This window comes from Lithobates pipiens, unplaced genomic scaffold (genome assembly GCF_037356315.1).
Source record: "Lithobates pipiens isolate NorthernLeopardFrog02 unplaced genomic scaffold, aLitPip1_a1.2 Scaffold_13, whole genome shotgun sequence".
In the NCBI taxonomy this organism is placed as follows: domain Eukaryota; kingdom Metazoa; phylum Chordata; class Amphibia; order Anura; family Ranidae; genus Lithobates; species Lithobates pipiens.
Genome location: NW_027507718.1, coordinates 21,956,999 through 21,983,572, shown reverse-complemented (window position 1 = coordinate 21,983,572; position 26,574 = coordinate 21,956,999). Strand labels below are relative to the sequence as shown.

General features: G+C 43.5%; 1 protein-coding gene across 6 annotated transcripts in view; it reads right to left on the bottom strand.

Moving 5' to 3' along the window:
* Nucleotides 1-787: 787 nt before the first annotated feature.
* Nucleotides 788-26,574, bottom strand: part of PRUNE2 (prune homolog 2 with BCH domain) — a 483,266-nt gene continuing 457,479 nt past the window's right edge. For all 6 annotated transcript variants that reach the window (XM_077474900.1, XM_077474897.1, XM_077474898.1 and 3 more), the window contains 2 exons: nucleotides 25,582-25,629; nucleotides 788-1,646 (listed from right to left, as the gene is read on the bottom strand). In XM_077474900.1, the coding sequence (XP_077331026.1) occupies nucleotides 1,616-1,646; nucleotides 25,582-25,629 (79 nt within the window). In that variant the 3' untranslated portion in view covers nucleotides 788-1,615. The remainder of the gene's footprint in view (nucleotides 1,647-25,581; nucleotides 25,630-26,574) is intronic.

The window sequence follows — 26,574 nt, the reverse complement described above, 5'->3', positions numbered from 1 at the left end:
AACTCAAACAATCCATGTTAATTCCAGGTTGGAGGCAACAAATACGAAAAATGCCAAGGGGGTGAATACTTATATTGTATATTTACATCATACACTTTCATTTTATATATCAGCATAGTAACATCAATATAAACAATAGACATTTTTTACAAGTTTATTTGAAATATCTACTTTCATGTTTTGAGTTCTACCTGTCTGCTGGATATCTCTTTGTACAACTTCCAGGATTCCCTGCATGCTTCGCAGCTTCTCCTCTGCTGGTTAATGCCCATTTATAAGGACGACATGTCCCATGGTACATTGCTGCTTGCAACAGTAATTCATGTACTGCCTCTGCCTCTTGAAACTCCTCCTTTCTGCACCTCTGTAGCTCAGAAGGCAAGCTCTATGAAATGTGTGACATTGCAGTGCCTACTCACAGGGTATAGTGAATACCCACAGAATTCAGGAAATTATATGTGTGAGGATCTTCACAAAGTAAGTATACAGACTTCAAGATCATTAAGATTTATAGGAGAAGGCTATAAATAAATGACATACAATAGACAGTGCAAATTAATTTTGACCATAAATACAGTTTAATCCCTGTAATTTGATGAACTACGGGTTTTGTGTTATAGGTAGTGTTTGAACTGTACTTCACAGAGGTTTGAAGAGTGTGTGCTCATCCTGCCGTGGGATTAGAGAAGTACGGTAGCTTTATAAATGTAGCTTTGGGTCCCTACACCACAAATTGAAAAATAGGACAAAATACATATTTTGATATAACTGCCACTGCACCAACATGTTACAATTAACAGTTTATTTGGATTATTTCTAAACAAACAAAAAGACACATCTGCAGTAGTATATGCAATTGGCAAGTGTAAATGATTTATAGTGGATACCATATGTACTGATGAGCGAACATAAAACAAATTGATGCATACAATGATTGTGCACATGTATTTGATATTCTCAAAATATGAGCATGCTATGCTATGCTTTGCATTTGCATTTACACAAATAAATTGTGTTAAAGGCAAGTTGTTACTAGCTTATAACAAAATAAATAGGTATTTGTATTCTTCACATCTTACTTAAAGGAAAGGGTATCACGTTAATATAGGACGGTTCAAACTTTACTATGGTGAACTGTGGTGTTTTAGTTAACTGTTACACAGGCAGAAACGTGACTAGGATCTCAAGACTTTCCCATGTTGCATAAGATTCTCTGTTCTCAGATCTGACAGCGTCAGCCTTGTAATTATACTTTTTTTTGTTTCATCATAATAAAACATTCCTGCTCTAATGGCCTGACAACCACAAAGGGGAAAAACTGCTTCAAACTCTACCATGCTGTTGCCAAAATTACTAGTATGACTTTCACCATAGCAAACTCTGAATAGACCATCTTATTTGAAAAGTATTTTGTGTATAGAAAATACAACCCATTCCCTCTAAATACCATCATTTTGATCTTTTGAACTGATGCCATCTTGGATTAAAGAGATTTTTATATTTCGTTCTATCATTAAATTACACATTTAAAAAAATAATATACATAGGATAGCTTGGCCTATACATTGACAAAAAGAAAAACAAATTATACAGTAATATTTTTTACTTGATGACATTATAAATGATCTTCGGTCTTCTTGTCAAACCTTAAAGAAAACAGAGCACATAATCTGTCATGATAAAATACATAAGTATATTACCAAATGTTACTTTATATACAAAAAATTTGGATACTACCTCACTTCAACGATATCAAGTTACCAGGAACATGAATGTAAAAATGTATTTCTGCAGTCAATTTTTAAATGCGTTACTTTGTATTAATATAATATATTATATATACACACACACACAGTATCTCACATTTTTGTAAATATTTTATTCTATCTTTTCATGTGACAACATTAAAGAAATGACACTTTGCTACAATGTAAAGTAGTGAGTGTACAGCTTGTATAACAATGTAAATTTACTGTCCCCTCAAAACAACTCAACACACAGCCATTAATGTCTAAACCGCTGGCAACAAACATGAGCACACCCCTAATTGAAAATGTCCAAATTGGGCTCAATATTTTGTGTGACCACCATTATTTTCCAGCACTTCCTTAACCCTCTCAGGCCTGGAGTTCACCAGAGCTTCACAGGTTGCCACTGGACTCCTATTACTGCTCCATAAAAACATCACGGGGCTGGTGGATGTTAGAGACCAACTTCTGTTTGAGGATGCCCCACAGATGCCCAATAGGGTTTAGGGCTGGAGACATGCTTGGCCAGCCCATCACCTTTACCCTAAGCTTCTTTAGCAAGGCAGTGGTCATCTCGGAGGTGTGCTTGGGGTTGTTATCATGATGGAATACTGCCCTGCAGCCCAGTTTCCCAAGGGAGGGGATCATGCTCTGCTTCAGTATGTCACATTACATGTTGGCATTCATGGTTCCCCTAATGAACTGTAGCTCCCCAGTGCTGGCAGCACTCATGCAGTCCCACACCATAACACTCCCACCACCATGCTTGACTGTAGGCAAAACAAACTTTTCTTTGTACTCCTCACTTAGTTGGAGCCACATACTTGACACCATCTGAACCAAATAAGTTTATCTTGGTCTCATCAGACCACAGGGCATGGTTCCAGTAATCCGTGTCCTTAGTCTGCTTGTCTTCAGCAAACTGTTTGCAGGCTTCCTTGTGCATCATCTTTAGAAGAGGCTTCCTTCTGGGATGACAGCCATGCAGACCAATTTGATGCAGTGTGCGGCATATGGTCTAAGCACTGACAGGCTGACCCCCACCCCTTCAACTTCTGCAGCAATGCTGGCAGCACTCATACGTCTATATCCCAAAGATGACCTCTGGATATGATGCTGAGCATGTGCACGCAACTTCTTTGGTCGACCATGGCGAGGCCTGTTCTGCATAGAACCAGTCCTCTTAAACCACTGTATGGTCTTGGCAACCATGCTGCAGCTCGGCTTCAGGGTTTTGGCAATCTTCTTATAGCCTAGACCATCTTTTTGTAGAGCGACAATTATTTTTTTCAGATCCTCAGAGAGTTCTTAGCCATTAGGTGCCATGTTGAACTTTCAGTGACCAGTATGAGAGAGTGAGAGCAATAACACCAAATTTAACACACCTGCTCCCCATTCACACCTGAGACCTTGTAACATTAATGAGTCACGTGACACCGGGAAGGAAAATGGTTAATTGGACCCAATTTGGACATTTTCACTTAGAGGTGTACTCACTTTTGTTGCCAGTGGTGTAGATACTAATGGCTGTGTGTTGAGTTATTTTGAGGGGGCAGCAAATTTACACTGTTATACAAGCTGTACGCTCACTACTTTACATTGTATCAAAGTGTAATTTCTTCAGTTTTGTCACATGAAAAGATATAATAAAATATTTACTAAAATGTGAGGGGTGTTCTAATTTTTATGAGATACTGTATACAGTCTTTATTTCACAAATTAATAATTAGTACATACAAATATATACAGTCTTTTCTCTTCACAATCAAATATTTAATATGATAAAAAGTGATGTGGGTCTTTAAAGCGAGTACAGCTGTGGTTATCTCTTTTCAGACATGTTTCTCATTCAAACCTCAGACAGAAGGATTTGAAAGGTGGGCAAGTAAAGGGGGGGGGGGGTAAGTTGCTCTGATTCATGTATTTGTATGTGTGCAAATTTTAACTTGAACTAATAAGCAAAAACAACCCAGAAGCAACTCAAAAGCATCTCAAATGCAAACCAGTTACACACATGTAGGCAAACTGTAACAGGGCTGATGATTAAAAAGTATGCTCAGCTTCCAAGTGTCCTTTTTTGCAGTCTATACATTTAATACAATACAAGGATCCTGACAAATTGCTGTGGGCACCAGGAAATGTTTGCAGCAAGCAATCATTTCATACATCAGCCAGAAAGTAACCAAATAATCCTATCACTTCATGAACAACACTGCAGGGACCTGGAGAGTTTTTAATCTCTATTCAACACAGTTGTAGTGTGTGTTACAATCAAGTGTATAATTTTCTTAAGCAAAGCAACACAATTGAGCATGGTGTTAGATAACTGGTAGATTGTGATTACGGGAATGAGTGAGAAAAATAGATTTTAACCACTTAAATTGGGTAGCATATGTGGCAGAATGTTTAACACTGGCTGGAAAATCTGCTAGCTGCATCCAATAGTAAAACTGTCTTGTACAACTAACGTTGACATGTGTAGAGAAGAAAATAAAGTTTCTGATTTGTGATAGTATCTGAGAAAAGACCAATCTTTCTGTGATATGGGGTATCCTGGCTTAGAGGAAGTTGTGAGTCATTCTGAAGGGTGTAAATTCAGTTAGAGACACTAATGGAACCTTGGGTTCAAATAACAATGGAGTCATTTTTTTTCATAATTATATTTACTTTACTTCGTGTGACATTGAAACTATTATTTTATTGCAGAATTCACTTTACATATTGAGGTTAGTTGGTATGATGTTTATTAAGCAATTTTAGAGTCTGCGTTTTATTTGATTTGTATTGCATAGGGGTGGGGGTGAATGTGGACAACTATAGCCCTACATAGGTACCATCCCAAAAGAAGAATATAAAATCAAAAGTTAGAGTGAAGTAGGGTGGGACTTTTAGGGTGTATGTACTTTTGTAGAGTTTCAATAAAGATGTATGCCATAAATTTAAGAGAGATAAATTTAAACATTATTTTTCGTCTGTTGTTTAAAATGTATTAAAGTTATACAGATACAGTCACTGTTAATTGAGTCCTTGATGTGCTGATCCTGGTACGATGAATCAAAGAGTATGGACTACACGTTTGGTGGGAAGCCCAGCTTCGTCAGGGCCTTAGAATAGCACGAATACAATAGAAATATCGCAGTGACCTAAGAATACAATATTAACAGAATGATAGATCAATGTTAACAAATATTAGCCTTTTTTAATATAAAAGACATATAAAATTTCCAAGAAATTAACATTAAGAGTTTATAAAGTATTCATAGTTGCCCAAATAATCTTATAGCAAAATTGATTTATCAGTTAATTTGTTATCGAGATGGAATTACGTACAGCTTATTTGATATCAAGCGGTATCTCATAGACCAGGGGAAAGCCAGGGAGGCTCAGAGTCTTTTCAGATTATTAAACTATAGAATAAAAACTTTATTTTAATTAGTTTGTCTTATCAATTTATTTACCTTTACATTGTAAAGCTTGAAATGCTTGATATACTGGTCCAGTGGGAAAAAGGAGCCTGGGGAGCCCATGGGGATAACCTCCCTGTGCTTACCGAAGGAAGTGGGGCAGACTCCTAAATGTGTATAATTATATCATGAGTTTGTATACTGATATTATGTCTGTAAGAATGAGTATATAGGCTAAGAGTTTTAATTAAAGAGATCATACCTGATGTTAGAGAAGAAGTCCTAGTATAGTTGCAAATGTTCCACTATGGCAGATGCACATATAGTGAATGAGAAAGTAGGTAGCTATGGGTAAATAATGGATCACGCTATCTTTAGATCCTCAATTTCCACAGTGGTGTACATATAAAATGATCTAACAAGGAAGTGTGATCTAACAAGGAAGAAGGGAAAGAGAATGTCCTATTTAAGAGATTAAAAACCGGAAACTAAACAAAGGATGTTTTACAATCCAGAAAAGGGATTATTACCTGTTTCACTTAGTATGCCTGTCTCCTTCCAGCGTCCCCACAAAAGAAGGGGATAAAGGCGCTGAATGAAGGCTTGCGCATGGAGAGATGTATATGTGTGTAGGAGGAGTCTGCCATGATTTCCGGGGTAGAAGAGGTGGAGGAATCCTTGAAGCTGCCCCATCACCCAGATAGCAGATCCAGGTGAGTTTTGTAGGATCCGGAGGGGAGGGGGAGGGCTCATCTGTCCACTGATAAACCAGATGAGGCACATGTTGTGTCAAAGCATAAGCCTCCGTAACCCATTCCCTGGCTTGCAGATCCCCAGGTGGAGAGTGTGTGGCAGCGAACCCTCAGCTGATATAAATCAGCTTGAGGGAATCAAAACCACACCTGCAAGTGAGGAGAGGAACATGATTGGCTCAGCACCGGAAATGATGCCCACCGGATGTACGTCAGAGGCGCGGTATGCGTCCCATGGGGCGGAAGTGGAGCAACCCAGAATCTTCCCCAGATTGGAGTGCCAGGTGGAAGATATCCGTTCGGGGAACACCTCTGTGGGATTACAAGTGTCTAAAATGTATGAGAGGTCCTGCTCGTGGAAATCTACACAAAGCGGGGCTTCTAAATCCCACAGGCAGTGGACAGACACGGGCAAGGCAGTGGACAGACACGGGCAAGGCAAAGCCCACGGGATCAGATGATGTGTCATAAAATATTGTTTCAAAATATAAACAAGTGCATTTTATAAGATAAACATGGGGTAACACTAACAAAAGGAAAAGAGGGGGGGAAGGAAAGGAAGGGGGATGTGAGGGAAAAACATGAAATATCATTCACTAACAGTGGAAATTTAATGTTCAAAGAAAGGGGGCGTAGCTAATAGCGTCATTTAACCCTTGTGGTCGAGTGGCCCTTAATTTGAATATTCATTTGGCTTCTACCTATATCCTTTTTTGGTCAAAGTAGACCCCCCCTTACTGGAGGGTGGATTTTGGCAAGTAACTGGAATTTTAAAGAGTCTGTTTTATAGTCATGAAATTGTGCAAAAATGTCTAGGTATAAGTTTTTCATTGATTCCTATTTGTATGTCTGTAACATGTTCCTTTATGCATTTCCAAAAATTCCTTTAGCTTTGCCTACACAGTGGCTTCCACATCCACATGCCACATGTAAGTAGGTATACCATACCAATAGTGTCACAATTTGCGAAGTGATACATGAATAAATTCTTGCCCGTAGGCAGGTGGACACTTTTCCCAGGTTGAATAAACCTACAAAAGTCACAATTCCCACATTGAAAGGTGCCACGAGCCAAGGACCCACAAGGGTCCTTGTTTTCCTGAGATGAAAAGTGACTGGACACCATAATGTCTCCCAAGGATTGATTGCGTTTAAACATTAAGTCTGGCTCAGGTTCCACAAATGACTTTAACTGGTTGCCGACCGCCGGCCATCAAATGACGGCAAGGCGGCGCGGCTCTTGTGGCGGGAGGGCGTCATATTACGTCCTCCCATTTAAACAGGGAATGTGGGTGATCGTGCGTGCACATCCCTGTTCCTTCGGTGGCAGCGTGTCACGGAGACACCACGTTTACCATGTCATCGGCCGTGATGAAGTCACGGGCGATCACAGAGAGAGCCACCCCCACTGTGCACGGTGTATGCACGCGATCTCAAGCGCACTGCGCGTGCACATCAGTGGCGGCGTGTTCCCGGGAACACTGCTCGTCACCGATGGTGGTAAACAGCCATTGGCCAGCTGTTTACCCACGTGATCGGCTGTGATCCTTTCACAGTCGTTCACTAAATGTAAACAAACCGTGGTAACGAGATAACGGGTTCTCCTCCTCACACACCGATCGTGTCTGAGAAGGAGATTGCAGTAACATCTCGTTACCGCTTAGTGTACACACCAATCACACTGATTGCGCCCCCAATAAAGAGGACCTGTCACCACCCATCATAGTACCTGTCACTCACAGTCCATCAAATTACCTGTCACAGTCCATCAGAGTACTCGATTACCTGTCAGTCCATCTGAGTACCTGCGTACATGTCAGTCCATCTAAGCACCTGTCCCAGTCCATCAGAGTACCCGAGTACCTGTCCCAGTCCATCAGAGTACCCGAGTACCTGTCACAGTCCATCAGAGTACCTGAGTACCTGTCACAGTCTATCTGAGTACCTGTCACAGTCCATCTGAGTACCCGAGTACCTGTCAGTCTATCTGAGTACCGGTCACAGTCCATCAGAGTACCTGAGTACCTGTCACAGCCCATCAGAGTACCCGAGTACCCGTCGCAGTCCATATGAGTACCCGAATACTTGTCCCAGTCCATCAGAGTACCCAAGTGCCTGTCACAGTCCATATGAGTACCGGAGTACCTGTCAGTCCATCTGAATACCTGTCACAGTCCATCTGAGTACCCGAGTACCTGTCACAGTCCATCTGAGTACCCGAGTACCTGTCAAAGTCCATTTGAGAACCCGAGTACCTGTCCCAGTCCATCTGAGTACCTGTCCCAGTCCATCTGAGTACCTGTCCCAGTCCATCTGAGTACCTGTCACAGTTTATCTGAGTACCTGGGTACCTGTCACAGTCCATATGAGTACCTGAATACCTATCAAAGCCCTTCAGAGTACCCGAATACCAGTAACCAGGCCATCAGAGTACCTGTCACCAGCCCATTAGAGTACCCAAGTACCTATCTGCAGCCCATCAGAGAACCCGAGTACCTATTTGCAGCCCATGCCTCATAGAACATACGTTGGGGTGTTTGCTTTCCAAAATGGGGTCATTTTGTGGGCAATTTGATTGTCCTGGTGCTCCAGGGCCTTCAAAAGTGTAATAGGTGGTTGAGAAATGAGATGTTGTTGCTCTGTATGTGGCCAGGCTGTGTAAAAGTCTCACGCATGTGGTATTGCCATACTTGGGAGGAGTAGCAGAATGTATTCTGGGGTGTAATTTGTTGTATGCATATGCTGTGTGTGAGAAATAACCTGATAATATGACAATTTTGTAAATAAATAAATAAATAAAATCTTAATTTTGAAAAGAATTGTGGGAAAAAATGACAACTTAAAAAAACTCACCATGCTACTTACTTAATACCTTGGAATGTCTACTTTCTAAAAAGGGGTCATTTGGGGGGTATTTGTACTTTCCTGACTTGTTAGTGTCTCAAGAAATGAGATACACCTGATGTACTGAAGGCCTGATCAGATGTGTTCAATTTTCGGTGATTGGCACCATAGTTGGAGACTCTATAACTTTCACAAAGACCAAATAATATACAATTAAGTGGGTTATTTTTACCAAAGATATGTAGCAGTATAAATTTTGCCCAAAAGCAAAATGAATCATTTGCAAAATTTTAGCACAGAAACTAAGAGAAATTTGTTTTTTTTCAAAATTTACATTTTTTTTATTTATAGCACAAAAAATAAAAAACCCACAAGTGATTAAACACCACTAAAAGAAAGCTCTATTTGTGTGGAAAAAGGGACGCAAGTTTCATATGGTAATTGTCATTCAAACTGTGAGAGCGTTTTAAAGCTGAAAATTGGTCTGGACAGGAAGGTGGTGTAAGTGCACTGTATTGAGTTGGTTAAAGATGGGTAATCTCGTAGGAAGTGCCAGTGAGTACTCAGGATAGATTTTAGAGCTTGTTGATTATTGTATTTTGTAATGGGTCGCATACCCTGTGGGTCGGAGGATGTTGAGGTTTCTCCCTGGAATAATAGTAGATCAGGGATTGTCTTTTTCATTTTTGTAGGCCCTTTTTAAAGATTTCCTGCTCAGTCCAGAAAATGTTTCTGTAGGCAAGAGGCTTGTACTTTAAAGTCCCCCTCGCTGCTGCAATTGCACTTGGCTCATAGATATTGTCCCTTAGGAATAGATTTAATTAGATGGGAAGGGTGGGCACTACAGAGATGCAAGAGACTTGCCCGCTGTGTCCTTGGGGTAAAGATTAGTGGTTATTTCTCCTGACTCATCCTTATGTGTGGTTAAATCCAGAAAGGGGAGGGTGTCGATATGCCAGTTAAATGTGAATAATAGATCGTAAATGTTGCAATTGAACTTTTTAATAAATGTTAAAAGAAGCTCAGGCGTGTCCAAAAGATGATTATATCATCGATATACCTGCGCCACACTAAAATGTGGCAAAGGTATATCGAATAACAATGTGCTGCAAACACCTTGCGCTCTCACCCCCCAGGTACAGGTTGGCATACGACGGGGACACTTAGTCCCCATTGCTACCCCCTTCACCTGGAGGTAGTGGGAGCCATCGAACGTGAATGCATTGTGTGTCAAAATGAAGTTCAGCATTTCAGTGACAAATGTGTTATATGGAATGGTGTCGAGGTCTCTTTTATTAAGGAAGAGTGAAGTCATCATAACTCCTTTGTCATGAGGAATACTTGAATATAGGGCCTCTACATCAATAGAGGCCAAGATGGTATGAGTAGGGACACATTTCTAATTTTCTCCAATTCCAACCTTAAATTTTTGTTGACCGAACCACTGAAGATATTAAAAAATTACATTAAAAATCCAAAAAATCGAATCTAACCTCTACCTAAAGACTGGCTCTAAATCAGATAAAAGCGAGACAAGATATAACTAAACCCTCAGACAAGGGAGGCAGGCTTGTCATACAAGCCACAGAAGATCACATGTCTATGTGCCAGAAGATTCTTGAAAATCAATCTTGGTATCGAAGGATCCAAAATCCATGGATCCACGATTTCCAACAGGAATTTTTTAGAATCATTGATGGAGCCTTCTCCAGAAATTTAATTTCTAAAAATACACGAGATTTCTTGAAAATTCACCACTCCATCAGCCCTACTTTCTATGCCCTGCCAAAAACTCATAAATGCCTTCAAAATCCACCTGGGTGTCAGAAACCATGAATCAGACCGAGACAGAAGTACAGTAAAATCACACTTGTTTATTAATAAAAATAAAAGGTAAATAGAGTAAGCGTAGTCAAAGCATAGCCAGAGTCCAGTAACTGGATCGGTTAGTCAGCCAAGCCCATGTTCAGTGGCCAGATCGGGTAATCAGCCAAGCCAGAGTTCAGTAACCAGATTGGGTAATCAGCCAGGCCAAAAGTTAGGGATCTAAGTAGAGGAACAGCAAGCAGGATGAGGAGCCAGAAGGGATATCAGCAAAGCCAGTCTTTAACCACCTTCAGACCGGACCATTTTGCTGGTAAATGACCAAAGGTCTTTTTACAATTTGGCACTGCGCTGCTTTAACTGGTAATTGCGCGGTCATGCAATGTTGTACCCAAACAAAATTTGCGTCCTTTTCTTCCCACAAATAGAGCTTTCTTTTGATGGTATTTGATTGCCTCTGCGATTTTTATTTTTTGCGATATAAACGTAAAAAGACCGCAAATTTTGAAAAAAAATGATATTTTCTAATTTTTGTTATTAGAAAAATCCAATAAACTCAATTTTAGTCATACATTTAGGCCAAAATGTATTCAGCCACATGTCTTTGGTAAAAAAAAAGTCAATAATTGTATATTTATTGGTTTGCGCAAAAGTTGTCACATCTACAAACTAAGGTACGTTTTCTGGAATTTACGCAGCTTTTAGTTTACGACTGCCTATCTCATTTCTTGAGGTGCTAAAATGGCAGGGCAGTACAAAACCCCCCCAAATGACCCCATTTTGGAAAGTAGACACCCTAAGGAAATTGATAAGAGGCATGTTGAGCCCATTGAATATTTTATTTTTTTGCCTCAAGCGATTGAATAATGACAAAAAAAATTTTTTTTTTTTTTTTTACACAAAGTTGTCACTAAATGATATATTGCTCACACATGCTATGGGCATATGTGAAATGACACCCCAAAATAAATTCTGCTGCTTCTCCTGAGTACGGGAATACCACATATGTGGGACTTTTTGGGAGCCTAGCCGCGTACGGCGCCCCGAAAACCAAGCACCGCCTTCAGGCTTTCTAAGGGCGTAATTTTTTGATTTCACTTCTCACTACCTATTACAGTTTTGAAGGCCATAAAATGCCAAGATGGCACAAAACCCCCACAAATGACCCCATTTTAGAAAGTAGACACCCCAAGCTATTTGCTGAGAGGCATGTTGAGTCCATGGAATATTTTATATTTTGCCACAAGTTGCGGGAAAATTACAAACTTTTTTTTTTTTTTTTTTTTTTCACAAAGTTGTCACTAAATGATATATTGCTCACGCATGCCATGGGCATATGTGAAATGACACCCCAAAATAAATTCTGCTGCTTCTCCTGAGTACGGGGAAAGCACATATGTGGGACTTTTTGGGAGCCTAGCCGCGTACGGGGCCCCGAAAACCAAGCACCGCCTTCAGGCTTTCTAAGGGCGTTAGGCCGCGTACACACGGGCGGACTGTTCGCCCAACCTTGTCCGCTGAACAGTGTTTGGGCGGACAGTCCGCTCGTGTGTGGGCTTTCAGCGGACAGTTTCAGCGGACAGTTGGACGGACAAAGTCTTTCGGAAATTCCGAAAAACTGTCCGCTGAAACTGTGTTTGAGCGAACAGTCCGCCCGTGTGTGGGCCTGTCCGCTGTACTTTCGAAATGAGCGGACTGTTCCCGCTCGGAAAGTCCGCCCATTTCGAGCACGTGTACAGGTAGGCGGGGCCCGCGAAGGAGACGTCGCGGGCTCCGCCGCCTGGAATGGGCTTAAAGGGGAACCCCAACGCCGAAAAAAATCGGCGTGGGGGTTCCCCCAAAGTCCACACCAGACCCTTGTCCGAGCACGCTACCCGGCCGGCCAGGAAAAGGGGGCGAGCGAGCGCGCCCCCCCTCCTGAGCCGTACCAGGCCGCGTGCCCTCAACATGGGGGGTGCCTTGGGGAAGGGGGGGCCGCGCGGCCCCCCCACCCCAAAGCACCTTGTCCCCATGTTGATGAGGACAAGGGCCTCTTCCCGACAACCCTGGCCGTTGGTTGTCGGGGTCTGCGGGCGGGGGGCTTATCGGAATCTGGGAGCCCCCTTTAAGAAGGGGGCCCCCGGATACCGGCCCCCCACCCTATGTGAATGAGTATGGGGTACAATGTACCCCTACCCATTCACCTGTGAAATAAAGTACAAAAAAAAACACAACACAGGGGAAAAAATATTTTATTGCACAGCTCCGGGGGTCTTCCGTCTTCGGGGGTCTTCTCGCCGGACTCCTCCGCTATGTGTGTGTAGCTCTTTTACTAGCGGAGGAGTCCGGCTTTCTTCCTCCCCGCCGCCGGCCTCTTCTCCCGACTTCGGGGGTCTTGTCCCCCTCTTCGGTTCTTCTGCCGGGCCACCGCGCCTTCTTGTAGCTCTTTTACAGGCGGTGGCCCGGTCTTCTGTCGCCGCTGCCTTCCGTTCTTCTGTCGCCGCCTTCGGTTCTTCTGCCGGGCCACCGCGCCTTCTTGTAGCTCTTTTACAGGCGGTGGCCCGGTCTTCTGTCGCCGCTGTCGCTGTCGCCGCCTTCCGTTCTTGTTCTTCTTCTTGTTCTTCTTCTTCTTCTCCAGGCGATGTTGACACGTCGCTCCCTCCGGCCGGAATGCCAGAGCCGCGCTGTGCGGTCACTTATATAGTGACAATGGGGCGGGGTCACATGGTATATGTCACATGGGTTGGTCACATGGGTTGATGTCACATGGGGACTATGACATCGTAAGGGGGCGGGGTCACCATGTGACCAACCCATGTGACATATACCATGTGACACCGCCCCATTGTCACTATATAAGTGGCAGCGGAGCGTGTCCCTGGCATTCCGGCCGGAGGGAGCGACGTGTCAACATCGCCTGGAGAAGAAGAAGAAGAACAAGAAGAAGAACAAGAACGGAAGGCGGCGACAGCGACAGCGGCGACAGAAGACCGGGCCACCGCCTGTAAAAGAGCTACAAGAAGGCGCGGTGGCCCGGCAGAAGAACCGAAGGCGGCGACAGAAGAACGGAAGGCAGCGGCGACAGAAGACCGGGCCACCGCCTGTAAAAGAGCTACAAGAAGGCGCGGTGGCCCGGCAGAAGAACCGAAGAGGGGGACAAGACCCCCGAAGTCGGGAGAAGAGGCCGGCGGCGGGGAGGAAGAAAGCCGGACTCCTCCGCTAGTAAAAGAGCTACACACACATAGCGGAGGAGTCCGGCGAGAAGACCCCCGAAGACGGAAGACCCCCGGAGCTGTGCAATAAAATATTTTTTCCCCTGTGTTGTGTTTTTTTTTGTACTTTATTTCACAGGTGAATGGGTAGGGGTACATTGTACCCCATACTCATTCACATAGGGTGGGGGGCCGGTATCCGGGGGCCCCCTTCTTAAAGGGGGCTCCCGGATTCCGATAAGCCCCCCGCCCGCAGACCCCGACAACCAACGGCCAGGGTTGTCGGGAAGAGGCCCTTGTCCTCATCAACATGGGGACAAGGTGCTTTGGGGTGGGGGGGCCGCGCGGCCCCCCCTTCCCCAAGGCACCCCCCCATGTTGAGGGCACGCGGCCTGGTACGGCTCAGGAGGGGGGGCGCGCTCGCTCGCCCCCCTTTCCTGGCCGGCCGGGTAGCGTGCTCGGACAAGGGTCTGGTGTGGACTTTGGGGGAACCCCCACGCCGATTTTTTTCGGCGTTGGGGTTCCCCTTTAAGCCCATTCCAGGCGGCGGAGCCCGCGACGTCTCCTTCGCGGGCCCCGCCTACCTGTACACGCGCTCGAAATGGGCGGATTTGCCTCCGCCTTACGTGGGCGAGTCCGTTCATTTCAAAAGTTGAGCGGACTGTTTGGCAAACAGTTCGTTGAAACAGTCCGCTCGTGTGTGGGCAAGTCCGCTCATGCAAATTTTGAGCGGACTGTTTGCCGAAACTGTTTGACGAACAAGGTTGGGCAAACAGTCCGCGCGTGTGTACGCGGCCTTACAGTTTTGAAGGCCATAAAATGCCAAGATGGCACAAACCCCCCCCCAAATGACCCCATTTTGGAAAGTAGACACCCCTAAATTTAGGGGTACACTAGTGAGACTAGGTAATAAATGGCGGGTGCCCTGAAACTATAAAAAAAATAACTAACCAACCAGCGTCACCTGTAACAGTTATATGGTGATCACTGGTGAAAGGGTTAACTAGGGGGCAATCAGGGGGCTTTATGCGGTAGTATATGGGGGTCCCTGGCGCTATAAAAAGCTGCGGCGAACCTAAATACCTACCTGCCTAACAAGCGTCACCTGTGACACTAATACAGCGATCAGAAAAACGATCGCTTATTAGGCTGGGTTCACACTGGAGCGATGTGGGAACGCCACGAATGCGCGGCGGGTTCCCGCATCACATGCCTCCCGGCGGCAGTTCACACTGCCCTATGCGAACTGCTGGGAGTGTCAGTGAAATGTTAATGACACCCCCAGATCAGTTCGCATATCGCAGTGCGATCTGCAAACTCGGATCGCATGGTGTGAACACCCATGCGATCCGATTCTGCTGCGGACCAAAAAAAGGGTCCCGTGCGAGTTTGCGGCGGGTGCGGCGGGTGCGACACGAATTCAGCCATACTATCTGTATGGCTGAACTCGAATCGCACAGAGATCGGATGTGATTTGCACTGCAGTGCGGTGCGAATCACATCCGTTCTCATAAACCGCTGCAATGTGAACCCAGCCTTAGTGACACTGGCGACGGGGGGTGATCACGGGGTTAAACCTTTATTGGGGGGGTTAGGGGGGTACCTTAGAACTAAAGGGGGCTAACCCTAACTGCCCTAACAGTTATTACAGTCACAAATGACACCCGCCGGGTGATCAGGGGGTTAAACCTTTATTAGGTAATAAATGGCGGGTGCCCTGAAACTATAAAAAAATAACTAACCAACCAGCGTCACCTGTAACAGTTATATGGTGATCACTGGTGAAAGGGTTAACTAGGGGGCAATCAGGGGGCTTTATGCGGTAGTATATGGGGGTCCCTGGCGCTATAAAAAGCTGCGGCGAACCTAAATACCTACCTGCCTAACAAGCGTCACCTGTGACACTAATACAGCGATCAGAAAAACAATCGCTTATTAGGCTGGGTTCACACTGGAGCGATGCGGGAACGCCATGAATCCGCGGCGGGTTCCCGCATCGCATGCCTCCCGGCGGCAGTTCACACTGCCCTATGCGAACTGCTGGGAGTGTCAGTGAAATGTTAATGACACCCCCAGATCAGTTCGCATATCGCAGTGCGATCTGCAAACTCGGATCGCATGGTGTGAACACCCATGCGATCCGATTCTGCTGCGGGCCAAAAAAAGGGTCCCGTGCGAATTTGCGGCGGGTGCGACACGAATTCAGCCATACTATCTGTATGGCTGAACTCGAATCGCACAGAGATCGGATGTGATTTGCACTGCAGTGCGGTGCGAATCACATTCGTTCTCATAAACCGCTGCAATGTGAACCCAGCCTTAGTGACACTGGCGACGGGGGGTGATCACGGGGTTAAACCTTTATTGGGGGGGTTACATTAGAACTAAAGGGGGCTAACCCTAACTGCCCTAACAGTTACTACAGTCACAAATGACACCAATGCAAAAAAAAAAAAAAAAGCAATTGGTGTCACTGTGACTGGGGGGGCAGGGGTAATTGGGGGGTGATCGGGGGTAAAGGGGGGGTGTGAGTGTGCCTGGCATGTTCTACTGTATGTGGGGTGTGTTGGTGCAACTCACCGAACCTCTCTCCTCGGTGCCGGAACGAAAACTACCGACACGGAGGAGAGAATACATCACTTCCTCTCCTGTGTTTACATTACAGGAGAGGAAGTGATGTCACCGGACATTTTCATTCACCGGGAGCGATCGAGAGGGGGTGGCCATGAATGAATGGCCGTCCCCTCGTCCGGGATCGCTCCCGAACGAATACCGACCGCCGCAGGCACCGGGCGGGGGCCCGATCGGGCCCCCGACCGGCGGGCAGGCAAGGACGTACATGTAAGCCCTTATGCCTGCCCGTGCCATTCTGCCGACGTACATCGGCGTGCGGCGGTCGGCAAGTGGTTAAACAGGAACACAGGACATGGTCTCTTGTGATGAGACCAAGGCAAAGGCAGGAATGAAGTGAGCTGGAGAAATTTAAGTAGGAGGGACTGATGAGCAGATCCACAACAGCTGGTTAACTGGAGAGAGATGAGAGCTGGCAATTAGCTGACAGCTGATCGGCCAGCTAAAGAGAAGGAATGGCTGAGCCAGCCCTGACACTGGGAGACCAATCATCTCGGGGATAGGCAGTTTAACCCAACAAGCTATCTTTTTTAATTGATGACTATTTGCACCCTCGTGTGGAAAGCCTACCAACCTAATTAAAGGATACAATCCATGTACCTACCGTTTTGGAGGGACTGTTTGTCCCTACTCATACTATCTTGGCCGCTATTGATGTAGAGGCCCTATATTCAAGTATTCCTCATGACAAAGGAGTCACGATGACTTCACTCTTCCTTAATGAAAGAGACCTTAACATCATTCAGGTGTTATATGCTTTGTCACTGAAATGCTGCTTGCCTTTTGACACACAATGTATTCACCTTTGATGGCTCCCACTACATCCTGGTGCAGGGGGTAGCGATGGGGACTAAGTGTCCCCCGTCGTATGCCAACCTGTACCTGGGGGGTGAGAGCGTGAGGTGTTTGCAGAAGATTGTTATTCGACATCAAGATTGTTATTATACCTGTGCCACGTTATTATGCATACTTAGTCCCTATCGCTGAAAAATTCCTGCTGGAAATCGTGGATCCATTAAATTGAGATCCTTTGATACCAAGAGGGATTTTCCAGAATCTTCTGGAACATAGTCATGTAATCTTCTGTGGTTTGTATGACAAGATCGCCTCCCTTGTCTGAGGGTTTAATTGTTATGGGGTGATGGGGTGGTGAACTTTCAAGAAACCTTGTGTATTTTTAGAAATTAAATTTCTGGAGAAGGCGTCATCAATGATTCTGAAAAATTCCTGTTGGAAATTGTGGATCCATTAAATTGGGATCCTTCGATACCAAGAGGGATTTTCCAGAATCTTCTGGCACATAGTCATGTAATCTTCTGTGGTTTGTAGGACAAGCTTGCCTCCCTTGTCTGAGGGTTTAATTGTGATATCTTGTCTTGCTTTAATCCGATTTAGGGCCAGTCTTTGGGAAGAGGTTAGATTAGATTTTTTGGATTTTAAATACAGTGCCTTGCAAAAGTATTCGGCCCCCTTGAACTTTGCAATCATCTGGGGCCTGTGACATGTCCCAGATGATTGCCGAGAGGGAGGAAGAGGTGATCTCCTTCTGGCGCTGCGATGCTCCGGGAGGAAGTGGGAGCTGGAACCCTCTAAAAAGAGGGTTTCCACTCCCTCCCCCAAAAAATTACATGCCAAATGTGGCATGTGAGGGGGTCACCTTCCCTTAAAGTGGAAGTTCCATTTTTGGGTGGAACTCCGCTTTAATGAAAGAGACCTCAACACCATTCCATATAACACCTTTGTCACTAAAATGCTGCACTTCATTTTGACACACAATGCATTCACATTCGATGGCTCCCGCTACTTCCAGGTGCAGGGAGTAGCGATGGGGACTAAGTGTCCCCCATCATATGCCAACCTGTACCTGGGGGGGTGGGAGCGCGATGTGTTTGCAGCACATTGTTATTCGATATACCTGCGCCACATTTTAGTGTGGCACAGGTACATCGATGATATAATCATCTTTTGGACAGGCACGCCTGAGCTTCTTTCAACATTTATTGAAAAGTTAAATTGCAACAACTACAATCTAAAGTTCAATTAACTGGCATATAGACACCCCCCCCCCTTTCTGGATTTAACCACAAATAAGGATGAGTCAGGAGAAATAACCCCCAATCTTTACCGCAAGGACACAGTGGGAAACTCTCTCTTGCATCTCTGTAGTGCCCACCCTTCCCATCTAATTAAATCTATTCCTAAGGGACAATATCTACAAGCCAAGCACAATTGCAGTAGCGAGGAGGACTTTAAAGTACAAGCCTCTTGCCTACAGAAACGTTTTCTGGACTGAGGTTATAGCAGGAAATCTTTAAAAAGGGCCTACAAAAATGCAAAAGACAATCCCTGAGATCTACTATTATTCCAGGGAGAAACCTCAACATCCTCTGACCCACAGGGTATACGACCCATTACAAAATACAATAATCAACATCAAGCTCTAAAATCTATCCTGAGTACTCACTGGCACTTCCTACGAGATGACCCGACTTTAAAGTAATTGGTGGAACCTGAGCCACACTTAATGTTTAAATGCAATCAATCCTTGCGAGACATTCTGGTGTCCAGTCACTTTTCATCTCAGGAAAACAAGGACCCTTGTGAGTCCCTGCCTCGTAGCACCTTTCAATGTAGGAATTGTGACTTTTGTAGGTTTATTCAACCTGGGAAAAGTGTCCACCTGCCTACGGGTGAGAATTTAATCATGTATCACTTCACAAATTGTAACACTATTGGTATAGTATACCTACTTACATGTGGATGTGGAAGCCACTATGTAGGCATAACTAAACAGAATTTTTGGAAATGTATAAAGGAACATGTTACAGACATACAAATAGGAATCATTGAAAAACCTACACCTAGACATTTTGCACAATTTCATGACTATAAAACAGACTCTTTAAAATTCCAGGTACTTGCCAGAATCCACCAAGTAAGGGAAGGTGACTTTGACCCAAAAATTCTATAGGTAGAAGCCAAATGGATATTCAAATTAAGGGCTACTCGACCACCAGGTTTAAATAACGCTAATGGCTACGCCCCTTTTCTTTGAACATCCGATTTCCACTGTTAGTGGATGACATTTCATGTTTTTCCCTCACATACCCCTTCCTTTCCTTTCTCCCCTCCCTTTGTCCCCTCTCCCCCTCTTTTCCTTGCAGTTGTTTATATTTTGAAACAATATTGCTAATGAAACTTGTAGGGGTATATTACTGTATACCTGTTGGAATGTACAATGTATATATATTTAGTAGGTATCTGTAAACACTGTATAAATACCCGGCGTTACCTCATATGAAAAACCAGGGACAGGTTAATTTAAGGCCATATATCTATCTATAATATAATGAATATTAGACATCTATTATATTAAAAATCCTTTTTTATTTTTGCATTTTTGATATAGACTTTGTGTTTTATTTTTCTCTTATAGATTTTATGACACATCATCTGATCCAGTGGGCTTTGCCTTGCCCCTGTCTGTCCACTGCCTGAGGGATTTAGAAGCCCCACTTTGTGTAGACATTTTAGACACAGAGGTGTTCCCCGAATGGATATCTTCCACCAGCCTCAGGGATCCCTCCCCCTCTTCTCCCCCGGAAATCATGGCGGACTCCTACACACATATATACATCTCCCCATGCGCAAGCCTTCATTCAGTGGCTTTATCCCCCTCTTTTGCGGGGATTCTGGAAGGAGACAGGCATACTAAGTGAAACAGGTAAGAATCCCTTTGCTGGATTGTAAAACATCCCTTGTTTAGTTGCTGCTTTTTAAACTCTATCTTAAATAGGACATTCTCTTTCCTCCTTGTGGAAATTGGGGATTTAAAGATATAGTGATCCATTATATACCCATAGCTACCTAGTTCCTCATCTATATGTGCATCTGCCATAGTGAAACATTTGCAACTATACTAGGCCTTGTTGTCTAACATCAGGTATGATCTCTTTAACCACTTCAATACGGGACATTTATACACCCTTCCTTCCCAGACCAATTTTTAGCTTTCAGTGCTCTCACACTTTGAATGCCAATTACTCAGTCATGCAACACTGTATCCAAACACATTTTTTGTCATTTTTTTCATACAAATAGAGCTTTCTTTTGGTGGTATTTAATCACCACTGGACTTTTTATTTTTTGCGACATAAGTGAAAAAAGAGCGAATTTAAAAAAAAAAAAAACTCTTTTCATTTCTATGATAACATTTTGCAAATAAGTCATTTTTTTAATACATTTGGGCCAAAATGTTTACAGCTACATCTCTTTGGTAAAAAATAACCCAAATTAGTGGATATTAGTTAGTCTCTGTGAAAATGATAGAGTCAAGCTATGGTGCAAATCATTGAAAATTGATCACACCTGATTCACTGATGGCCTATCTCCTTTCTTGAGGCCCTGAAATGTCAGGAAAGTACAAATACCTCCCAAATGACCCTTTTTTGAAAAGTAGACAGTCAAAGGTATTTAGCAAGAGGCATGGTGAGTTTTTTGAAGTTGTAATTTTTTTCCCACAATTCTTGGGAAAATTAAGAATTGTATTTTTTATTTTTTCACAAAATTGTCATAATAATAAGTTATTTCTCACACACAGCATATGCATACTTCCAATTACACCCCAAAATACATTCTATTAATCCTCCCAAATATGGCAATACCACATGTGTGAGACTTTTACACAATCTGGCCACATACAGAGGCCCAGCATGCAGGGAGCACCATCAGGTGTTCTAGGAGCATAAATGACACCTCTAATTACCTAACGACCTATTACAATTTTAAAGGCCCTGGAGCACCAGGACAATGGAATTACCCACAAAATGACCCCATTTTGGAAATCAGACACCCCAATGTCTATTCTATGAGGCATAATGAGTCTTCTGAACGGTTCATTTTTTTACACAAGTCTTCAGAAAACGTGGAAAGAAAATGAAAATCTTTTTTTTTTTTTACACAAAGTTGTCCATTTATACGATATTTTGTAACACATAGCATTTATATAGCAAAAATTACACCCCAAAACACATTCTGCTACTTGTCCTGAGTATGGTAATACCACGTGTGTGAGGCTTTTACACAGCCAGTCCACATACAGAGGCCCAACATTGAAGTAGTACCTTCAGGTGTTCTAGGAGCATAAATTACCCATCTTATTTAATTCCTACCCATTACACTTTTGAAGGTCCTGGAGCACCAGGACAGTGGAATTGCCCACAAAATGACCCAATTTTGGAAAGAAAACACCCCAACGTATATTCTATGAGCCATGGGCTGCAGATAGGTACTTGTGTACTCTGTTGGGCTGGAGACAAGTACTCGGGTACTCTGATGGGCTGGTGACAGGTACTTGGGTACTCTGATAGGCTGGAGATAGATACTCGGGTACTCTGATGGCCTGGTGACAGGTACTCGGGTACTCTGATAGCCTGGTGACAGGTACCCGGGTACTCTGATAGCCTGGTGACAGGTACTCATGTACTCAGATGAACTGTGACAGGTACTCAGGTACTTGGGTACTCAGATGGACTGTGACAGGTTCCCGGGTACTCAGATGGACTGTGACAGGTTCTCGGGTAATCAGATGAACTGTGACCTGTACTCGTGTACTCAGATGAACTGTGACAGGTACTCAGGTACTTGGGTACTCAGATGAACTGTGACAGGTATTCGGGTACTCAGATGGACTGTGACAGGTACTCGGGTACTCCGATGAACTGTGACCAGTACTCGCGTCCTCAGATGGACTGTGGCAGGTACCCGGGTACTCAGATGGACTGTGACAGGTACTCAGGTACTCGGATGTGAATGGTACTCGGGTATTTAGATGGACTGTGACAAGTACCTGGGTACTCAGACGGACTGTCAAAGGTACTCAGATGAACTGTGACAGGTACTCAGGTACTCGGGTACTCAAATATACTGTGACAGATACTCAGGTACTCAGATATACTATGACAGGTACTCAGATGGGCAGTGACAGGTAATAAGATATACTGTGACAGGTACTTAGGTACTCGGGTACTCAGATGGACTGTAACAGGTACTCATGTACTCGGGTACTCAGATGTGCTGTGACAGGTACTCAGGTACTTGGGTACTCAAATGGCCTGTGACAGGTACTCAGGTACTTGGGTACTCAGATATACTGTGAGAGGTACTCAGGTACTCGGGTACTCAGATGGGCTGTAACAGGTACTGATGTACTTAAGTACTTAGATGAGCTGTGACAGGTACTCAGGTACTTGGGTAATCAGATATACTGCGACAGGTACTCGGGTACTCAGGTACTCAGATGGACTGTGACAGGTACTCGGGTACTCAGATGGGCTGTGCCAGGTATTCGGGTACGTGGGTACTCGGATGGGTTGTGACAGGTACTCAGGTACTTTGATGGGTGGTGACAGGTACTCAGATGGGCTGTGACAGGTACTCGGGTACTCAGATGGGCTGTGACAGGTACTCAGATGGGCTGTGACAGGTACTCAGGTACTCTGATGGGTGGTGACAGGTACTTTAATTGGTGGTGGCAGGTATTTTGATGGGTGATGACAGGTACTCTTATTTGGGGAGGCAATCAGTGTGTGTTGGTGTGTACTGTAAGCGATAACAAGATGTTACTGCAATCTCCTTCTCACACATGATCGGTGTGTGAGAAGGAGAACACGGTAACATCTTGTTACTGCGGTTTGTTTACATTCTGTAACTGGCTGTGATTGGACACAGCCGGTCACGTAGTAAAGAGCCAATTTCATTGGCTCTTTACTGCGATTGGGATTGGGCTCTGTCAGGGTGACAAGCCACATCCCCGATTGCTGCTCTGTGCGCGCCCTAGGGGTGTGCATGAATGCTATGCATGTGGGCAATACACGTGACCGGTTGTGATTGGATACAGCCGGTCACATGGTAAAGAGCCATTTGTTATTGGCTCTTTGCCTGGATCAGGGGGACACACCTCATCCACGATCGCCGCTCTGTGGGCCCCCTGGGGACCTGCAGGTGCGGCGAGATACCGAGGACATCATATGACGCCCACCCAAGATGGGAGATCCCATCTGCTGACGTCATATGACTATAGCCCGGTATTGAAGTGGTTAATTAAAACTCTTGGCTTATATACTCATTCTTACAGACATCATATCAGTATAAATATAGATAGAAAATAAAATAAAAATAAAAAAAGAGCTGCGCCAAATAATATGAATCAAAAAAACCATACAACTATAAAGAAAAAGTCCATGGAAACTTTATGTTGTCCAAAAAAAGGAAGACGATCGCACCACAGTGATTCCACACTTCCTTATCTCTATAGTGTCCCACCACCAACAAAATAGTGCGCTTACCAGACGGTAAAAGCACAAGGAGCGTTTAGAGTAACAAGCCACCGACAGCTCCTCGCCTTCACCAGACACTTTATCCCTCAGGAACGAACGATCCATACACTGTAGCCGCTCCACATTTTCAAAAGGAACCCAGTTTCACGCTCATAATGTAAAAAGAAAAGAAGCCTCCCATAGTGTAAAAAACTTAAATGCTCTTTTAATTAATAGAAATGCACTTACATAAAAACGAACAATTTCCGCATGTAAAAACAAGCCGGCCGGCAAACGAGAGCCCGTCCTCCTCTTGTAACACGTGGTTACGAGAGGAGGACGGGCTCTCGTTTGCCGGCCCGCTTGTTTTCACATGCGGAAATTGTTCGTTTTTATGTAAGTGCATTTCTAGTAATTAAAAGAGCATTGAAGTTTTTTACACTATGGGAGGCTTCGTTTCTTTTTACATTATGAGCGTGAAACTGGGTTACTTATGAAAATGTGGAGCGGCTACAGTGTATGGATCGTTCGTTCCTGAGGGATAAAGTGTCTGGTGAAGGCGAGGAGCTGTCGGTGGCTTGTTACTCTAAATGCTCCTTGTGCTTTTACCGTCTGGTAAGCGCACTATTTTGTCGGTGGTGGGACACTATAGAGATAAGGAAGTGTGGAATCACTGTGGTGCGATCGTCTTCCTTTTTTTGGACAACATAAAGTTTCCATGGACTTTTTCTTTATAGTTGTATGGTTTTTTTGATTCATATTATTTGGCGCACCTCTTTTTTTATTTTATTTTCTATCTATGTTTATGTGTGTGTATCCCACTGTGGAGCAGCAGCCTTATATCCTGTGAAACAGTCATTTGTAATTTTTTTGGATTATATGTATTTATCTCTAAGATTAATTTCTTGGATATTTATCTGAGAAAAACATTATTTTCTTGCTTGTTTTTTTCTTGCTTGATAAAGTAAGAAAATAAATGTTCCTTTTTTGGGGTCTCAGCGCGGTTTTATTTTCTTTTGTTATCAGTATAAATAATCATGATATAATTATACACATTTAGGAGTCCACCCCACTTCCTTCGGTGAGGGACCACGGCTCCCCAGGCTCCTTTTTCCCACTAGACCAGTATGTCAAGCTCTTCAAGCTTTACAATGTAAAGGTAAATAAATTGATAAGACAAACTAATTAAAATAACGTTTTTATTCTATAGTTTGATAATCTGAAAAGACTCTGAGCCTCCCTGACTTGCCCCTGGTCTATGAGATACCGCTGGATATCAAATAAGCTGTACGTAATTCCATCTTGATAAAAAATGAACTGTACTAGATCAATTTTGCTATAAGATTATTTGGGCAACTGGGAATACTTTATAAACTCTTAATGTTCATTTTTGGGAAATTTGATGTCTTTTATATTAAAACCACTAATATTTATTAACATCGATCTACAATTCACTGCAATATTTCACTGCAATATTTCTATTGTATTCGTGCTATTCTGAGGCCCTGATGAAGCGCGGCTTCCCACGAAACGTGTAGTCCATGTTCTTTGCTTCATCGCACCAGGATCAGCAAATCCTGGACCCAATTAACAGTAACTGTATCTGTATAACTGTAATACATTTTTTAACAACAGATGAAAAATAAAGTTTAAATTTATTGCTTTTAAATTTGTGGCATACATCTTTATTGAAACCCTACAAAGGTACATACAAAGTCCCACCCTACCTAGCTCTAACTTTTGATTTTATATTATTTAATTTGTAGCTTTTCTCCATTAGGCAGTTAAGTATTTATTGGGCTGAGCTATTCTTTATAAGCCACATTTCAGATCTCGGATAATATGTGAATGTATAACATAAGAAATCTTACTCTTGGTCCAGGGAAGTTATTTCTGACTCGGTCGGCATACATGGAGCTCTGAAAATCATAAAACAGAAAAAAGTTAAAGCATGACTTGGTTAGAGTGGGTAGAGTGAAATACAAACACATGCAAAATGCCTTTTTATAAGGTATGAATGGTAAACGAACTGTTAATCATGTACAATCAAAAATGACAAAAAATGGCGCCAAAAAGGATTTTTATAAATGAGTGAAGCTGCACTTTTTAAGAGTGGATTTCCACTCAGATAGATAGAAAGTGTAAAAAAGTGTGGTGCTACCTCAGAAAACAACCAATTGGTTGATAAGTGACCTAGAGCACTCAACATTTGAATCTAACACTTCTAATAATAGAACAAAAAATAATACACAGCCATAAGAATAGCAAAAGAAGAAAATTAAATCACTGTGATAATACGTTAAAGACTCAAATTCTCATGACAATATAGTTAACAAATAATAAACGTGACAGTCCACCTGTTGAGGCTGTTTGTCCATCCCTCACTGACGTCACTTCCGTGTCTGCTGGTTTCTACATCCCCTGGTCTTGGAACGCACTCCGCGGCCATTAGGAAAGCATGCAGAGGTACCTGAAAGCTGTTTATGCTGGTGCTAGCACATAGTACTTCCAAACGTGAGTGGGCATTTATTTGTTGATCTATATCTGTTCCTGACATCTTTCCTTGCTACACTATGATCGTCCCTTCATTGTGTTTTCCATGTTTTCATTCCTGAGCACGAGTACCTAAAGTCGTTTAAAGAATAAGGAACTATTATCGTATGCATTGCTAGTTACTGTATACCTACCTATTTGGGGTTTCTGAGCACCTAAGTAGTGGTGAGTGTGAACGTCCCACGCACCCTACTAAGTGGACTGTCACGTTTATTATTTTGTTAAAGCGGAGGTCCGTACACCACTGCAAACCTTAAAAGCCAGCAGCTGCACATACTGTAGCTGCTGACTTTTAATAATTGGACACTTAC